The sequence below is a fragment of the Populus nigra genome, chromosome 7 (genome assembly GCF_951802175.1).
Source record: "Populus nigra chromosome 7, ddPopNigr1.1, whole genome shotgun sequence".
Lineage (NCBI taxonomy): Eukaryota > Viridiplantae > Streptophyta > Magnoliopsida > Malpighiales > Salicaceae > Populus > Populus nigra.
The window spans coordinates 686,948-706,659 of NC_084858.1; the positions used below are offsets into that span (position 1 = coordinate 686,948).

Consider the following 19,712-nt stretch of genomic DNA (forward strand, 5'->3'; position numbering starts at 1 on the left):
AGATTTCCTAGGTTGCAAGCTTTTTAATATTTGGTATTGTTTAGAATATTTGTCTGGATTTGCTTGGTTTTTACAGATATTTTCAATTTCATCCACTATGATTTTTTCAATCTTTAAAATTTTATCCTTATTCTTTTAATTGATATTTATTTTATTTGAGATTATTTTTTATTTCTTCATTAAATTGAAACCTCCTTGGGTTTTTCCTATCAAATTTTATCCTTGTTCTTTTTGTTGTTTTTGCAAGTTTTTTTATTAATATTTTTTTACCGATTTCTTCTTTCAAAATTAAATTGGTTGAGAATTATACTTCTTAATTAAATCTAGATAAAAAATTTTGCAAGATACAACTTCTGGAGATTAAACAAAGTTTAAAAGGTTTACCCTATTTTTGTTTCCCTTTTACTAAATTGATAATGTCTTGTTTTTTATCCTTTTTTTTCTTTTATTTTGTTTTTTTTTTGTTTTAATTCTCTTTTTGTAACTTTTTTTCTTATTTTTTTTTGTTTGATTATATTGGCTTAGCCCTCAACAATTATTTTCTATTTCACCCCACCATTTTTTAATCTATAAATGATCTATTATATTACAAAAAAAATTTAATTTCACCCCCTATGAATTTTTAATTCAAGTTTGGTCTCAATTCTTTTAATTGTAATTTGCGATAATTGTTTTTGGATTTCATCCTCATTGGATTTTTTCCTGTCAGATTTAAGCCCTGTTTTTTTTTCATTTTCTTTTACAAATTGATATTTTTCAATGTTTTCACCATTTAAAATTAAATTGAAAGATATTTAAACTTCTTAATTGAACTAATCAAGTCCATGATTTAATAAGTTATAATTTTTTAAATTGGATTAAGTTTAGGAGATTCACGTAGATTTGCTTGGTTTTTCATTTTTTTTTCAAGCTGATGTTTTCTATTTATTTTTTTTTAAGTTTGGCTCTTTTTTTTTCCTTGATTTTTCTTCAATTAGTTTAGCATTAGGTTATTTGATAATTAATTAACGATTTATTTATTTTATTGAATTTTTTATAAATATTTAAATGATCAATTTAATTAATAACTAATTTGTTTTCTTTTATATTAAAAAACAATTGTTCCGCCAGCTGCAACATGCCGACAACATATTTAGGGTTGTACAAAGATTCTGCGAGGCTAGCTAGCTATTCACAACATGTGGACTTGCACTTGATAATGGTGGCTGTCATATCGTGTTCTCTCTGGCTAGTACTCACTCACTCACTAAGCTTGGCTAATAACGTTTCTTGCAAGAAAAGATGCCGAGGTACGTGGGTTGCCACTGCATCGCATCTCTTTTTAGAAAGCCTTGCGCTCAAAATACATACATGCTTATTAAACTCGATTCAACATGGCATGTTAATTTAGAAGTTGAATCCAAAATAAAAATAATATTGTTTGGACAAAATCTAAGTTGATTTGATAGAGGTTGTTGTAAGTTTATTGTGTTAAATTTAAAAAATTTCAAAAAATAATGATGTTCTCATTATATTTTGATTAATTAGTATAGTTTATAAGTGAATAAAAAAAAAGATTTCTATCTCATCAAATTGTTATAAATATAGGTTTTTATTGTGCAATAAATTAAATAAAAACTATAATAAATGAGCTCTTCTAATAGGTTTTATAATACGGATATTTATAATATCAAAAGATAAGACTTTGAACTTAATTTGTTAGTCAGATTAATTCTTTGTTTAGTTTATTTCTTTAAACTTTTATAATTAATTTTGATATATTTTAATTTTAAAATAAAATTGAATAGCAGCTATACATTTAGTTTAATTCAAAATATAATTATCATATTAATTGTTATATAGTTTCATTAACAATCATATAGTTTTATTATAATGTTTCAAGTCTATATAAACTTTTTACTACACAGAGGAAAAAAAATATATACAAAAACTATTTTTTCTTTTCTTTGTCTTTTTCATCTTACTTTTTAAAAAGTTTAAAAGGTTTAGTTGTGTTCTAGAGATATTATCTGTGTGGGATAAATAAACACTTTAGAAAGATTGTTTTCATGCCTCTAAGCCAATTAATTTTATTTTTTATTTGTTTTAAAGAGTTTACTAATACTAATAACTATAAAGAAATTGGTTTTTGAAACAATATTATTAAACTTAGCTTGGTCTAGGACAACATTACATATTTGATAGTTCAATATTAAACTTAGCTTGGCTAATCTGAAATAATATTATTTTAATATTTTGAAACCATTATAGATTAGGTTTTAAACTAATGAGTCATGTGTTTACATGAAAGGTTACATCAAGTTAAATAAAAATTCTATGAAGAAGGAAAGATGAATGAACGATGGTAAGTCAAAACTCTTCAATTTCAAATACTTGGTTTGAATATCTCAGGTCATGCATCTTCTTGATGTGTGGCATGCAATACAATGCCATGCTTCAACACTACTTAATGGCTAGCTTCTCACTACAGAGCAAAGCTTTTCAGATGCTTGAAGCCAATTATAGATCATACCAGTATTCATGGTGAATTAATTTGCTCCAGCTAGCCATGCAAGAACCTGCAAAAGTTGTCCAACCGCTCTAATGGCAGAAGCCTGTTTTTTTGTGCTCAAATCAGATCAACAAAGAGTCTTTTTAGTGTCATCAAATCACTTTACCTTTTCAAATCCAAATTGAAGCCTTCCAAATGGTCGACTTCGACATTTGACACAGTGGTTTCCTTCCAATTCACAAAGCAGCATAGGCTCATAGCCACAGCCATAGCCATTGTCGAAAGCAAAGTCATCCCATCCCATCCCATCCTTCACTAACTACAAGCCACGGAAAGTTGTGAGAGGACTTTCGAGCTGGGCAAATTTAATAGATTAAAAGCTCGAGAGTTGAGAGCTTGAATTCTCTCACCACCACGACCACTACGAAGAAAGCGGAGATAGACTGCCCTTTAACCACGCTCCATTCGTCCTCTGCTCGTTATCCAACTTTTGCTCATGCACTAACATAAAAGTTTCAATAATTAGTCAAGACTTAGCACCGTGCACTTTGGCCGCACACCTTTTGCTTGTGCTTTGAAAAACACCAGCTTTACCCGTTTGCATTGCGTTTCAAATTGGTTTTTTGTTTAAAAACAGCATAGAAAATAACATTTTATTCTTATACGATGCCAAATGAGAGCGAGCAAACACTGGGGAGTAAAGAAAGCAATAGCAGGTTAATGCCAGCGGGACCTCTCTACTTTTGATTCTATTTTTTATGATATTCATCTCCTTTTTTGTCTTGTTAATTTTATTATTTTATGTTTGAATTTTATCTTTATTATATTTTTTATTAAAATTTAAGCTTAATTTTATTCGATGAATCAAGATTTTATCGCATATCTTCATATGTCTTTATCAAAAATTATCAAATTAAAAACATATACGAGTATAATTTTTCCAAACACAAACATGTCACAATGAAGGCATATTGGGTCCGACGCTAGCCAGACTCAACCAATATCAGGCTTAGCAATGTGTCAAATCCCAAGAGCGCTGGATTTGACGCTAGTAAGACTCAGCAACAATTGGGCTTTACAATGTGTCAAACCCCGAGAGTGCTGGGTTCGGTGCTACCCAGACCCAACCATGATTTGATTTGGCAGTGTGGCTAACCCTGAGCATATTGAATCTAGCAATGGTCATACCCAATATTTGGGTTGGTGTTAGGTTCGGTGCTACCCAGACCCAACCATGATTTGATTTGGCAGTGTGGCTAACCCTGAACGTATTGAATCTAGCAATGGTCATACCCAATATTTGGGTTGGTGTTACTAAACCCATGTTAGGAACTTACAGTTTTTGGCAGTCCTATATTTGCATTAGTCTAGGTCTTGCGTTAGCCAAACCCGTGCACCATCTGGATCTGGCAGGTGTTGCAAAGCCTAGTAGCTTGGCCTGATGCATTGTCAGGCCAATAAGGTGGGTCTGACACGTGTTTCCTGAAAATATCAAGCCTGAAGAGTTTTGTCAACAAGCATGGCCAAATTCACTAAACTCACGAATTCAAATATAATACCTGAATCTAACGTATTCAATTATATATAAAAAATTTGCTAGATAAAATTAGTGAAATATAACTTATAGTACAACTTAAAATATCACAAAGGTAAAAATACATTTCAGTCCCTCATCTCCATAAAAAGAGAAGACTAATGAGCTATAAATATACCATGATACCTTTAAAACAAAAATTCACAATTTTCATTTTCAACTGCATATATATTTTCAAAGTATATATCTTTAAAATATTATTATAGTTTCTCTCTCTAAAAAAAATATTTATTTAAGTATTAGAGAATCCTCACCTCCACTAAAAAAAAACCTTTTACATGTACTAATCATAAGCTATCTTAGCCTACCAAGCATCAAGTATAAACTATCAACCACCTTGAATACAAACAATGAATGAAATTATTAAGACTAATTGATTAACTGATTATCCAACTCAGGAGCCCTATTCTTAAACTATTAGGATTTTAAATACTTCATAACTATTAAATCTTATTATTAAGTGTACAAGATGATTACACATGTTCTATATAATTCCATTACAACAAAAAAAACATTGACAAAAAAAATTTGAAAAAATAAAAGAGAGAGCGAGAGAGTGAGAAGCTAAGAGAGAGGTAGACGAATTAGGAGAGAGCATTGGGAATTTCGGTAGCTTGTATAAAAACTATATTTTTGGCATGTACTTGGCGCCGTGTATCATTCAATTATTTTAAAATATTTTTTTTATAATATCTAATAGATTATTTTGAATTATTTATAAATAAATATTTTTTAGTACTTATTAAAATTGAAATGTATGTTTTTTTCATAGTTATATAAAGCTTGATAATTTGTAATTAATTTAGTTTGTTAGATTTTTAAACAAATAAATGTTAATTGCATTGAAGTAAAAACTAAAGGCATTGTATAGTTAGTAGTTAGGATATATGCATCGGTTCCATGACTATTTATAATTATCTCTTAAAATAATAGTTATTAAAAAATTTGAACCAATTTGTTTAGTAGCATGGTTAGAAATTTTATCATTTTATGTTGAATTTTTTTTTTTTTTCATTTTTGGAAGAAATATTTGGAATTTTCTTATAACAAAATAAAAACATATATATATATATATATAAAAATATATCCAACATAAAAAAAATTTAACATAAAATAAAGTATAGGAATGTTATAAAAACAATATAAAAGTATTTGATAGCCTGTATTTCATTTCATCACCACTTTGTGAAGTTCTCGAGCATCCATCAGCATCCATATCTGCACATATACATGTTTAGAAGTATAATTGCGGTTATTTTTCAAAATGTTTTTCATTCAGAAATATATTAAAATAATATTTTTTTTATTTTTTAAAAATTATTTTTAACATCAACGCATCAAAATAATTTAAGAACATTAAAAAAATATTAATTTGAAACAAAAAAATTAATTTTTTTCAAAAACAATTTTGAAACGCAAGAAGAAAACAAATTCTTCCCTTTCATGGAAACATCACAGCATTTGAGTCTATGTACTAAAAAAATGTCCTAAATATATTTCTCTATCACATTTTAGGGTTAGAACAGATCATCATGATAGCTGAAAAGAAATTCTCTCCAATTGAATGAGGAAAAGAGGGTACTCATGGGAGGGGAAAAAAAAAACCACATTACAAGCATTGAATCATGCATATACTTCAAAAGGAGAATTCAGTTGCTCCCAAAAAAGATGATAAAAGGCTAATAATGAGAGACTAGTGAATAATCACAGCAGCGGTGGTGGGGGGGCGTCTATTACCACTGCAGCAAGAGAACTTTAGGCCACATTGTCTCCAAAATAGAAGACTTTTCAAGACTTATAAATAATGTTGAATACAGTTAAATTCAAAATGCCAATAGTGACAGATATCAATGCCCCCCCACATGTCTCCTCTTATCACCCCTCCCCATTAGAGGCAGAGCGTAAGACACAACTAAGCTCAAATTATAATTAGGAACCAAAGATTGTAGATTCACATTCACCCTAATGTGAATGGTGAGCTATAAGCATTTCCCTCTTCCACTCTCCCACCACAAACCATCCTCTTAAATCAAAATCTTAATCAGATCAGAAAAACAAATCCATGTTTCACAGCTATAGAACTGAATTTATTCCAAGTTGACAGCACATACCTAGAAGATAAAATCACTAGGGTAGAAAATATATAGCTATATACATAGAGCTGTATGGATATTTTTATCTGTATTACGATAGAGTTCGTCTGTTGAAAGACTCCACTGTTAAGTTGGCTGTGAAAGCTGGGATTGAGTTCATCTTCCGAATAAATATATCAGCCTGAAAAATTGCAAGCTTTGGATGAGTTTCTTGCCCCCGCCCCAAGAAAAAGAACCATAATAATAGAAATAAAATAAGTAGTAGATAACAAAAATCAGATGCAGCTAACAATTCAGGTGATAATTTTTTTACTGAGAATCTTAAGGCGTGAAAAAAGGAAGCATGAACTTTCAGGTCATTGAAAACCAAACCAAGCAACAGTTCGGGTCCAAATTTTGGAAGAAAATCTATGGGTAACAGCATCAATGGCACCAAACAAAGTACCACCACTTTCCATAGAAACCAGCATTGAAAGTTATAGCAGAATGTAGCCATTTAAAATCAAAGACATTAGAATTCAATATCCCCAAATACTTTTAACATGAGAGGAGTGAGTGATATTAATGATCCAGTAGAGGCCATACAATGATACAAGCCACGGAAGAGCATTCATACGTATGCAGTTAATACATGTGAGTGCCTGTGCTTGTGTTCACAGACTCTAAACAAAACTATTTCTCTATACCTGACGAGATATGTCGGGCTGCGATGTGTAATCATTTGCCTGTTGCAACATGAGGGGAAAAAATTTCAGGTTTCTCTCTAAAATTAATGATAATAAAATGGTGCTTACAGAGTATTCTTTTCTTCCAGTCTATGTACCAAAAAAGTATTTTGCATCCCATTGCCCGAACCCAGAAAAAGAAAGGAAGAGGACAGACTGTAATTAAAATTTTCACTCCTTTTTCACTTAAGGTAAAGATTTTTTAGCAGGAACTCATTTTTCATGTCCTGTAAATGATTTTGGGCACATGAGAATATTCAGTTCAAATTCCACAGAAGAAACAACTACAGTATAACCTCAATAAATTAATAACCTTGATTAAGTAATATTTTTGTCCAGTTCCGACTTAAATTTGAAGTTTAAATAATATCTCGATTATATAATAGATTTTCATGGTCCTAGAAGTATTAATTTATAGAGGTTTAACTGTAGCATGTCCTAATGTCAGTAGAATCATCTCTAGGACATCAGGCACATCTATGTAACTTAAATTTGCTAACTTACCAAAATGTTTGTATTCCCTGATTCATATTCAAACTCAAGTTTCTCATCATCACTTTGAGCATACACAGATTGCAGGGTAAACCGAGTAACTGGTATTCCATTAGAACGCTGATGTTCATCCATTACAATCTGCCAAAGATATGACCATAGGAAAAGTTTAAATTTTATATGCTAATGTAAAAGACAACAGCTTTCTAAATGAGTCACAATGACTTGAGAAGAATCAAAGGAACATATAGCATATTCCTCCAATGATGATCTTACTGTCTTGGCATGTCCTACCAATTAAACTTTATTCCTTTTTTATTTTAAAACAGAGGATGAAGGGTCAAACTATTATAACTGGAGCTCAAAACAGAAAGAATGACACTTTCCATGGCCCAATTACAATCAAATTTAAATGAAATTGGTAGATCCCATATAGATATCAAACTCCAAATGCAGTGAGGAACATATAATACCTTGTAGCCAAAAAGTTCACAACATGCCCTCCGAAACACAGAGATTCTATCAGCAAAAACTGTCTTGTATCTGTTCAATGGATAAAATCAAATGCTTTATGTTATAATAAAATTGAATCATCAAATACTTCATGAAATCACTCACCTTTCTTCACGCTTTTCAAGAGTTGCAATTTGTTCTTTTAATTGTGTTATCTTCCCAGAGATATAGGAGTCCACCAGCTTGCCCGTATCACCTGAAACTGTATTATCAGAAGTATATAGAGGTTGGGAACAGAAATGTAATAAAGGAAACAAATCAGGACTGGAAAAAAAAAAAGTCGTTGTTCATGGTAAATTGCTTGTGCTTGATACCTGACTGACTCTTCAATTCTTCTACAGCTTGTAACTTCTCCTTTGTCTTCTGCAACTCAGTTCGTAAAGCCTCAATAGATTGTTTGGCCTCATTATCAACTGCAAGCGTATTAAACATTCTCAGTACTTTCGTATTTGCAGCAGAGAAGTCACCATGCCCTAGCTGTGGAGGAAAAGCAATAAATTTGTCAAGCACCATAGCTGAATGATAAAATAAATTAAGCATCTTTAAAAAATGAATCATCCATGTAACCAGATCTCAATTATGTACAACTGAAAGAGAACATGACAAGAAGTTTGTTTCACAACCACATGTTTTCAGCGAACGAAACACTAAACGAACCTTTGTTGCATGCTTTACATCTTCTCAATGTCATCAACAAACTACTACAGAAAAATAGAAAGAACAGGAACAAACATGCAAGCTTAAGCTTGGTATACAGGAAAAGCTCCTTGATGGTATCTTCATGTTGACAGGATATAACAGAATCACTCTACAAGCACTCTAGAAAATTCACATAAGAGCATAAAAGCAACTTTAGAAACAGTGGAAGAATTATAAATTTCCAGGTTTCATTGTTCTGATATTTTAAGGATCTGGAAGAATTATAAATTTCCAGGTTTCATTGTTCTGATATTTTAAGGATAACATTTAGCTGGAGAAGATACATATGAAAGTATGGATAATAACACTAACCGGTGCAAGCAAGCCACTACTCTAGAATGTTAACCCTGAATCCTCCACTGATTAAACAAAACTTTTGGGAGACCAACTAATTATAAAGTGAGGTAGCTTTTAACAGGCAAGGAGCAGCGACTACTTTTTTAGTACACAGAGCTTTTAATCCTCTAAACATGGACACGGATTGAACCCTCACAAATAAGCATAACTTCTATGATTTTGCACTGGTTCTAAATATCCTTGGTGTCCACAAAGGCAACGCCTAAAACCATGTAAAGCTTTAACTATCATAAGAAACATCACATGTGAGAAGAAAACTCCTAGCAAATAATCAAAAGTAAGGTTATAAATATCAATTTGTGCATGTGAGAGGATCTGTGTGAATCCCTGTGAGCTATTCTTAGCATGGAAGCTTGATGGCCTCTGTTTTAGATCTTTTACAATTTTTATGACATGAGAAGCATGAATTCTCAGAACTCTAGATGTCAGTAAGCCATTGACCAATTGCCATCAGGATATGGGACAAAGTTTTACAATAACATAGCCTGCCAGGTCCAATTACAGCCCCCGAACAAACAGTGAGAAGAGAAGTGTTTCTCAATCCTCGGATGAACTTCAGCCACCAGCCTTACAAAAATTCCTACCATGGATAAAGAGTTCAAGCCAATAATCCTGAAGTTCAACAACTAAAGGCAGACTGAAAGGAAATCAATGACTAGAAACAATAAACCAATGGATAAAGAAAAGGGAGGGAAGGATACCATAGACAGATCATTTAACAATAGAACCTAACTCCTATCACTTAGCTATATCCAGGGAGCATCCCTGGTATGTACAAGTCTCAGCGTGAAGAATTCAGATACAAGACTAGATATCAAAGGCAAGTATTGCCTAAGACAGGCTTTTGCAAGCATCAAACCATGCCTTTATTCCGCAAAAAAAAAAACTCTGGGCAATAATGATGCATATCCCTTAATACACGCATGAAAAAATCAGAAGCAACACGCTTAAACATCCTATGACAGAAACTAATAAGATTTCCTCAACAGAACTGAAACTTGCTACTCAATGAATGACCTTCTCTAAGCTGAAAGAAGTCAAACTTCATTCATACATAAATGTCAAATAACCTTCCAGTGTTGAGAAGAATATATGTTAAGATATTACAAAAGCCATTAAAGCATTTAATTCAGTGCCTAAGCCCAAAAGCGCCATGTAATTCTTGGAATAGCTTTGAAATTACCTTAGACTCCAACAGGGAGATCTCTGCACGAAGTCGATCACTCTCCCTTTCCAATGACTTAATTCTTCTAGCTTCATTATTTAGCATGTCATTGAGTGTCTTTATTTCTTCCAATTGGCGATTATTGACTTCTTTTTGTGCATGTAAATTATTCTCCAATTCTTGAATACAAAATCCCTTATTTGCAAGAGATGATTCAAGCTCCTGCACATGAAAGCAAAGTGCAAAGAAAGACTTTTAGAAAAGATCGCAAGGAAAATAAATGAAAAGCTATAGAATTCCAAAAGACCTGAAGAACTCCACTGGCTGTTGCATCCCCTCTTCGATCGTCCTTTGGCCTCTTCAATTCATTAACAACATTTTTCAACCTATCTCTCTCTTCGGTAACCATAGAGAGCTGCAATTATTCATCAACATATTATTTCAATTAAACCATACCAATGGAAAACAAAAATATGTAGAATGTTACCAATGTTAAGGATGAATTCAATTATATAGTGAAATCAATATTATGATGTGCATGACCAAGCATTAACCCCAACAGTTAGCATCTTAAGACAATTTACAGGTCAACTTCAACAGCATGTACTAGAAGCCATCGCATTAATTGCCCAGAAAAAGCAAGCACATCTCCAACACTGCATCAAGCAGCTGAAAGTGCATTCAAGTCAAGGAGAATAGTAGAAAGAGGGTACAACTCCATGTGCAGCTCTAACAACAACTAGCAGATGGAGAAGGAAGAGGAAAGCCATCCCTACTCCTTATCTCCAAGAAAGTATAAAAACAGCCCTCCATCCCCAAAAAACAAAATTGATGTCTTGTAAGAATTCAGAGAGTAGAAAGGGAAATATCCAAGCACGCCAAAAGTGCACAAGTTTTAGGGCATCAAAGGCCAAATGAAAAATATAGCACAGACAAAATGAAGCAGTATCGAAGGAATTTTGCTTCTGATGGAGACATAGGCCTCTGCAATGGCAACTCTGTTAACAAGATCAACTCCACAAGAGATGTAAAAAAAAATACCACATGGCTAACTGTACTTCCCGGAACTCTCTGCAAATCTCTGACATCTACCCCATTGTTTGTGGAGTAACTCAGTTTACCTAAACAAGGGAAATAATAATGACCAAATCTCCTGAAATACAGGAAATGGAGAACAAAATGATTATCTGATGCATGGCTCCCTTTACACATGCAACGCTATTCCAAATTTATTTCTTCTTCCTAATCAAAGTACCCACCTAGAGGATTTTTCTTAAAACAGCTGCAATAGCATAGCCAAAATAAGAAAGCCTTTTTAGAAGGCGCTTTTTCCCCACCAAATACTAATCCAGGTAGCCAAAGAACTTGATGTTTCTCTGAACATGTAGTGGAAGGATTTTTAACTTTTTCCCAAAATGTGCTGAATAAGGCAATTCCATGCAGGGAAAATGCCTCCAACTTTACAAGGTGCTAGATGCTAAACTCATTTGGAATAAACAGAAAGAAGAGTAGAAGTTGTAAAAGCATACAAGCACCTAAACTAATATACTTACCATCAATTCAATCTCCTTGACCTCCAATTTCAAAGCTTCTGCCATCTCTTTAGCCAAAGCAGCCTCAGTTTCAGCATTTTGTTTACCAAGTTGGGCAGTGTCCAAGGCCACCTCCATTTGTTTCAAAAGTGCATTTGCCTCACCTACCTTCATCATGTTGTCAATAACCTCTCTGCATTGCACAGAAAATTTCAACATCAGAAAGAAAAAACTAAATTGAGAGAGGTGAAGAAGGCTAATTAAAGTTTTTCTTTTAAGCTCTTATATATATATATATATATTTACCATCATAATAACAAAATGATTGTAATATCAAAAGGTAACCAATTATTTTACACCATAGATTTTGTAAGGGAAAGTGGATAGTTTCCAATTAACAAAGATACTTTACGAAGCACAAGTAGCACTAAAAGACACTTAAACTTACACCACCACACACCCTCCACCAACAAAAACTTTATAAAGGAAAAAGAAAAATCAAAAAGTTGGGTGTCGATGTTCCACATGCAGGCAACATTAAGTAATAATGAAGCAATTCCAAGCAACAAGCTAAAGAAATAAACATACTTCTGTAAAGTTGCAAACTTAGCAGGTATATCGTTATAGCACGACACCCCAGGGATATCCTTTATCACCGACTTCCAAGAAGACAACTCATCCTCCAGCTTCTTCATATTTAACTCAAATTCTAGTAACTTAGATAGCTCTGATTCTGCTCTTTCTCTCCATCCTTTTTCTTCAAATAATTTTTCCTTCAACAACTCGATGTTTTCATGAGAAGATCTTAGCTTTCTTGCTTCTCTCACTTCAGACTCCTATAAAATTTCAAACTTTGATAAGTAACATAGCAATAAGAAAAAGGATTCATGTAATAAGAAAACGATGAGCAACATACTGAAAATATATGATGTGGTATCCAAAGACATTAAGACACCTGTGTCACCAAGTGTGGCCAACACCTGAAATTACTCATGTTGATGAGTAAAGAGGTAGGAATATTCGACATTTCCACCAGCATACACAATTTCATATCTACAGCAATATTTTTATCTTCATGGATATAGATGCTTCAAATCTCTTTTTTTCTAATATTTTTACTTGAAAATATCTAGTATACACCCCATACTGACACTTCATGGAAGCTGGATGGACAATTTATGCCACAACATAATTAGACTACATAAGTGAGTTGTGTTTGTGGGCAATGCATAATTTGCAACCGTTTACAATCATAGTTGTAAAAGACATTTCCGAGACTATTCTAAATTTTCGGTTGATATGAGATATTTTAGAGCCAAAGGTTTAAATAATCAAATGTTCTGCTATCTAAAACAAATATCAAACATAGATGGCCACCAAATATCTAAATAAACAAAAACTTAAAATTAGATTAAATACCATAAATATAGGAAAATATATATATATATAGAGAGAGAGAGAGAGACAACAATTAATTGAAATATTCTCCAAATATTCTTTTAGTTTGAATAAAATTTTGTCCATTGTAACAACACTGAATCTACAACACCATACCTTAATCTAAATAACTATAACTTACTCAATTTCAACATATGTCAATTATACCTTGTAATCAACTTGGAGAACAAAGAAAAATGTAAGGCGCAAGGAATAACCCCTCTAAAATATCAAAAACAAAAGAGCAATTTATTATTTATTTACGTGACAGTCTTTGTAGGACAAGAATTCACATGCAAATAGGTTAGGAGGATGAAGATGTTTCCACTGGTAATTGGCGAAGATTGTCCAGATGGGGTTAAATTGACAGCAGGATTAAATTAGGAGTTTCTTGCTTCATTTTTGGAACTAGTATCAGATAACTCGGATTTACAACTATGTTTACAATGACCATCTCCTTACCATTGAAATGTTAGCCTTGATTAATCGGCAACATGCCCTATAAATTGTTTTGTATTTCAATTCCATGTCAACTAACACATAAATACCACTTCATACAATACAATGAACACCATTCCCGCAAGTTAGCAATATACCCATAAAATTTACTGCAGGTGCATCTGTTACCCAAGAAACCATCATGTGGACTCTTTCAGAATCAAATCACAGCAGCAAAACACAAATACACTAGAATAGAAGACAAAATCACTGCTCAAACCTAGTCCGTTTACACTGGAACACAAGAGCTAAGCTTACCAAATTATTTATCCCAAATGCATGCTGAAACGAGAGTGATTTCGTGATTTTCTAGTTTTCTTAACATGAATGCACATGCAACACATGAATATTCTGCCAAAGCAACCCAGATATCAAAGAAATCATGGCAGAACAGAGCTGAATACAAGTTCACAACATGGATTGGCCTAGTACCCTAAATAGCACCGACTTCAATCAGGAAACTCTGTACACAAAAAAGTAATCAGCCTGCCTAGACTCCACTCATCTAAGGTTCTTGGGGACCATGTACGAATGACCAGCAGATTACCATATTACTTGTAATCTTGTAATGGACCATGAAAATAGCAAAATCCTTTATCTGAGTATGTGGTACACGTAGAAACCAAACTTACATGGTTTCTAAGTTCCTCTTGCAGATGTTTAACCAAAATGGTGCTATCAAAAGAAGAACCTTCTTGAAATGTGAAACTTGATAATTTCTTCTCTAATTCACTCCTCTGGTGCAAGCACTGAAACCAAAAATACGGCCATAAAAAACATTTGGTGAAAAAGTGATCACTTGTCTAGTACAAGTTAAGAACCCTGGAAGGTTTTAAGCATGTCACTCCAAATTATAGCAGACCAATATTTGCACCAAGTAGAAGCTTGGCTGACTAAACATACCAGTCAATGAACACAAGCCACTTATAGAAAGAAAAAAAAATGGACGAGAAGAATAAAAGCAAGACACCTCAGTAAGTTGCCTTGTCAGATCTTCTAGCTGCTCCTTCAGTAGCTCTGATTCTTTCTCAGCATGTTGGGCCCTGCATTCCATTTTTTCTAGCTACAAAGAAGAAAAATGAGCAAGCTAACAGGCACGCTGGATCACAAGTAAGCCATTATAAAAAGAAACTCCACAATTTTTAATGCTCACTTCTGCGCTTATTCTAGAAACAGAACGCTCCGGTTCTCTATTCATCTGTTCAAGCTCATTATTGGGGCGCTTTTTCTCCCTTTCTATGCTTTCAGAAAGATAGCTAAGTTTTCCCTCTAAAACACTTGCTTTCTCTTCAGCAGAAGCTGCTGAGTATTCAGCTTTCTGGCGAAGGTTCTTCTCATTTTCAAGGTTAACCTAAAACAGGAGATGGAAGGGAGATTTAAAAATAAAATAAAAAAAATAAAACAATTTTAGACACTACAAGCAAACAATGGGTGCTGCCAAGAGAATTTAAACTTTTAGAGCAGAATTTTAAATTACAAAAGTAATTCCTTGTAGTAACTTTAGAACAATGCTTCATAATAATGCAATTCGACGCTGAAAATCACAATCGATGACAACGAAAAAGAAAAGGAAAGCATTACCATTATTAAGATGCTAAAATAATGTACAGCCAAAAAGTTGAAATGGGTCATCAAACATGCTGTAATTCTAAAACTTATACAAAATCCCTAATACACCAAAAAAAAAAGCAACGGACTGGATACCTCAAGTTTACTTTGTGATTCTAACTGTTTCTTGAACCTTTCTTGGTTATCATTAACTTCCTTAGCAAGTTGATTTTGAAGAGCTTGTTCGCGTCCTTTAGCAGCAGCAAGTTCCTGCTCTGCCTGTAACAATTTATCTCGAAACTTCTTCTCGTCTTCTACATCACCATTAACATTAATAACTGCCAATTAATAATAATAGTAGTAGTAGTAAGGAATAATAGACGAGAGAGTATCAACTACAAACCAGACTTCGTGAAATTTTCATTGATTCCCTCTAATTTAGACTGGTAATCGCGAGCTTGCTTCTCGGCACTACTCAACGCGTCTATAAAATCCGATTTAACCTAAAATAAAACAAATTGAGTCAATTATTTAATTAATTAGGCTTAATAAACACGCATTCCTTGCTTGATGCAAGCAAAAGTTGTGAAAGAAATGTGATGTTGAGGAGAACCAATTGGCGGCACTGATAGGTGCAGAGGAGTTGTTCGGGGGAGGAAGGTTGGAGCGGCGAAATGTTGTTGTCTTCGTTGATGACGATATGGTGGTGGTCCGATTGAGGGCTCTCGATGATAGGTATTGCATTTGAGTCGGCGACTCCTCCTCTTGTCCGCTTCTCTGGTGGAGTTCTAAGTATCATCTTCTTCTTCTTCTTTTCTCTCTCTAGAAGCACGTAACAGCTCTCTCTCTCCCCCTCCCTCTGAATTTGAATCGACAAGGCGATAGATCATAGAAGAGAGTTCAAACTTCAAAATCACGGGCGCGGATTAAAGTTTAAAACTCAAAACGCATCGTCGGTATTCTTGTAAGTATCTAATACTAATAAATCTGCGATCCAAACATGAAGGTGTCGTGGTGTAGTTGGTTATCACGTCAGTCTAACACACTGAAGGTCTCCGGTTCGAGTCCGGGCGACGCCATTATTTTGTTTATATTTTATATTTTCTTAAAAAAGGAAAATTCACTAAAAAATGTTAATTTTTATTTTCTAGCATCGGTTAATTTATTTTTTTTAATTTATGCTGGATATTTTTTTCTTTCACTGGATAATTTATTGCAATTCCATAAATGATCTTAATCTTAATATGACGAGTATGCTGATAAAACGCATTTGATGGTGGTAATTTTACGTATTTGATGATGGTAATCTTGCCATATTTTATAAGTATAATTTATAATATCTAAAGAGAAATAAATTTTCTTAAATGTCGGTCCTAAGTTTTGAATTCAAAAGGAATTTTATTTTTGTAATTTTATATGCTTTCAAAATATTTTTAAATTAATTTTTTTTTAAGAATAAATTCTGGTTGAAAATGTGATAGCTTCTATTTTTTTGTACTTTTTAAAATTGTATTTTTCTTAAATAAAATATCAAATTGATTTATTTTTTTAGTTTTTTCAATAATTTTAATAAGTTGATGTCAAAAAAATTAAAAAAAACTAAAAAAATCATTTTAATGAATTTTTAAAAGAAAAGTATTTTTTAAAAGTATGTTACACCAAATACCAATCATTCATGTTTTTTATGTGATTTTCAATAGTTTTAATATAATAATATCAAAAAAATAATCTATATATATAATTTTAATAAATTTTCAATTAAAAAATATTTTTGCAAAATCATGTCGCACATGAAATGTCAAAATAGGGAATAAACCCCCTGACCACCTAATATGCTCCTTTGATACTTAACTTCAAATTAAGGACACAACAGCTCGATGATAGATATAGGATTACTCTTAACATGTAAAATACAAGGAGAGCTTGAAGGGCCAACTGAAAAAAATGCTTTTTTCAATTTTATTTCCAAGTAATTTTTATATTAATTTTTTCCTTTAAATTTCAAATATTCTCAATTGAGTCTTTTTATCCATATTTAATCATGGATTCCATTACAATCAACATTGTTTATGGGAACTTAAAGGAATTCCAGTTTAATTGTCAAATTAAAATTGTACGAGGTTAAAATTTATTGAACTAATAATTTGATGGTGTTTTTAGGATTACCCCAAATTAAATGCACTGGCTAGTGTATATGCTCATTCTTGGTTCTTATTACAGGGTATTTGAGAGTGTCGTGGCAGATATTTTTAAAAATATTTTTTATTTAAAAATATATTAAATTATTATTATTTTATTATTTTCAAAAAATTATTTTTAACATCAGCATATTAAAACGATTTGAATACATAAAAAATTTAAAAATACTTTTAAAATATAAAAATAAATTTTCTCTACGTGAACCATATTGTCATGGTCAATGCATACAAAATGTGTCGAAACAATTCTTAAACGTGTCAGGTGATCCAACCAATTTTGTTGTACTTTATTTTGGAATTATGAAATTGATTAAAATTCAGAAAAATATTTTTAATACCCTAAATAGGTTTGTAAAAATCATTAAAAAAATAAAAAATATTTATATATATCAAAAGATTAAGGATCAAATTTGATATAATTAACAGATAATATGATATTTTTGAATTTTTCTCTTTGATTAAAATGTATTTTTCATTGACCAACTCTACTAATAACAAACAAACATGAGAAAGATTGAAAAATTATTTTCATAAAATTATTTTCCATTAAACAAACAACGTCGAATAGTAAAATTTAAAAGAATAGTAACTTTTATAAAAGAAATATACAAAATTAGAAATCAAAACAATGAAGACTAAATTGATAAATATAATACCATCAATTTAAATTGAATGATGAAATTAAAAGCCAATAAAATTTATACAAAAAGACAAAGGCAAAAAATTAGAAATCCTAAGAATGAGAACCAAATTGGAGAATATAATATTTGATAAATTGAAATTGAATGATGAAATTAAAAATAAATAAAAATTCAACAAAATGATCAAAATAAAATTAGAAATCAAAAGAATAAAAACTGGAGTTGAAATACCAACAACCAATAGGGTCAAGCTATAATTTTTAGGGAATAAAGAGGAAAGAAAGAAAAATATTCACCGATGACAAATCATATCACCATCGTAGACACGTGGTGGACCAATAAGAAGAGAACAAAGCGGCGCTTGCAACGAAACGACATGAGAGCATTTTCGCAAGCTGGGAGGCGTTACACGCACCACCCAGGGGGAGCGGTTGCCTCCCACTTGCCTTTGGATGCACCACATGTGCATATTCTATTTTTTTAGCCAAATACCAAAATGTCCATGAGCTCACTTTATAATTAAAAGAAAAACCATAACAAAAAGACCAAGAAACCCCTTGACTTCAGGTTTAAAATTATTGCTTCCAAGGGTATTTTCATCATTTTATTATGTATTTTAATTGTTTTACTTGGTTAAATATCATATATTTCTTAATTGACATTATAACAACGAAAAAATCATCATGAAAATACTAAAATATCCCTTGATGTTGGGTTTAACTTTTTTACTTGCAATGATATCTTGGTTATTTGACTTTGTAATTAAAATGAGAAGAGATTTATTTATTTCTATTGAATTTTATAATAAATAACAAATACATCACGTGAAAATATTTTAATATTCTTAATAGTTAAGTTTTTTAGATGAAGATGTAGAAAACCTTTACACTGTTTTAGTGAGCTATAAAAATAAATCTCTCGAGTTACCATAATTTCTTTCCGAAGGCTAATTAACTCTTTTTAATGATATAAAGATTTGTTAGATATATCTAACTAAAAGTTATCACGGGAGGATTTATTAAAGGTAACATTTGCAATATAAAGATATACAATAAGCTATTTGACTCATTCAAAGTAAGTGATATTTTATATGTTAAAATACACGATATTGTATGCTATTTGACTTTCCTGTTACTTTAGACCGAGTATAATCAGATGAAAGGATACATCGGCGTTTAAATTTGGCATGAGTAGAAATATAAGACTAAATTATAGAATTGTCTCTTTAAATTTATTTAAAAACCATGATATATAAATCCTAATATCTATGAAGATCTTTTTAGCATAAATCTTAAAAAATAAAAAAATATTTTATAAAATAATCATTACCACACTATCAAATAAATTTTTAATAACACTAAAAAAGAAAAAAAATAGTGTTTTTGGTGTTGTTTTGTTGACACCTTTTTCATGAATAATCTATCATAAAAAAATTTAAAAAAAAAAGAGTTATGCTTGAAAAAAAAAAACTCAAAGCATTTTTTTTCAAGGAGATAATAAAAGCTAGAATTAATAAGTTACAAACTAAAAAACTTAACTTTAATTAAATCCAAAATTTCAATTAATTTTTTAATATTCTTTACATTAAAGTGAAAAGTTATTTCTCACCAAATATACTTTTAATTTTTATAATCAAAACTAAAAAAAATTAAATAAGCTTATAAAAACTTATAAAATATAATTTAAATAAAAAATCAAATTTGAAGGTAATTTTATGATATCACTTGTT

At 31.6% G+C, this 19,712-nt stretch overlaps 1 protein-coding gene and 1 non-coding gene across 3 annotated transcripts; one reads left to right on the forward strand and one right to left on the reverse strand.

The window, feature by feature from the left end:
• Window positions 1-5,839: 5,839 nt before the first annotated feature.
• Window positions 5,840-16,059, reverse strand: LOC133698840 (mitotic spindle checkpoint protein MAD1). 2 transcript variants are annotated; one of them, XM_062121928.1, is made up of 16 exons: window positions 15,758-16,059; window positions 15,548-15,647; window positions 15,301-15,458; window positions 14,750-14,947; window positions 14,567-14,659; window positions 14,229-14,345; window positions 12,250-12,497; window positions 11,683-11,854; window positions 10,437-10,544; window positions 10,148-10,351; window positions 8,223-8,385; window positions 8,014-8,110; window positions 7,869-7,938; window positions 7,408-7,536; window positions 6,865-6,903; window positions 5,840-6,359 (listed from the first exon to the last, which is right to left on the reverse strand). In XM_062121928.1, the coding sequence occupies exons 1-16, from the start codon at window positions 15,941-15,943 to the stop codon at window positions 6,270-6,272; spliced, it is 2,172 nt and encodes a 723-aa protein (XP_061977912.1). In that variant the 5' UTR covers window positions 15,944-16,059; the 3' UTR covers window positions 5,840-6,269. The 2 variants fall into 2 exon arrangements, with proteins under 2 accessions (XP_061977912.1, XP_061977913.1); XM_062121929.1 differs by having other exon boundaries at window positions 8,014-8,104; window positions 15,758-16,058.
• A 90-nt stretch (window positions 16,060-16,149) lies between these two features.
• On the forward strand, window positions 16,150-16,223 carry TRNAV-AAC (transfer RNA valine (anticodon AAC)). The gene has a single exon. It is a non-coding gene; the product is annotated as a tRNA-Val (tRNA).
• Window positions 16,224-19,712: the final 3,489 nt, after the last annotated feature.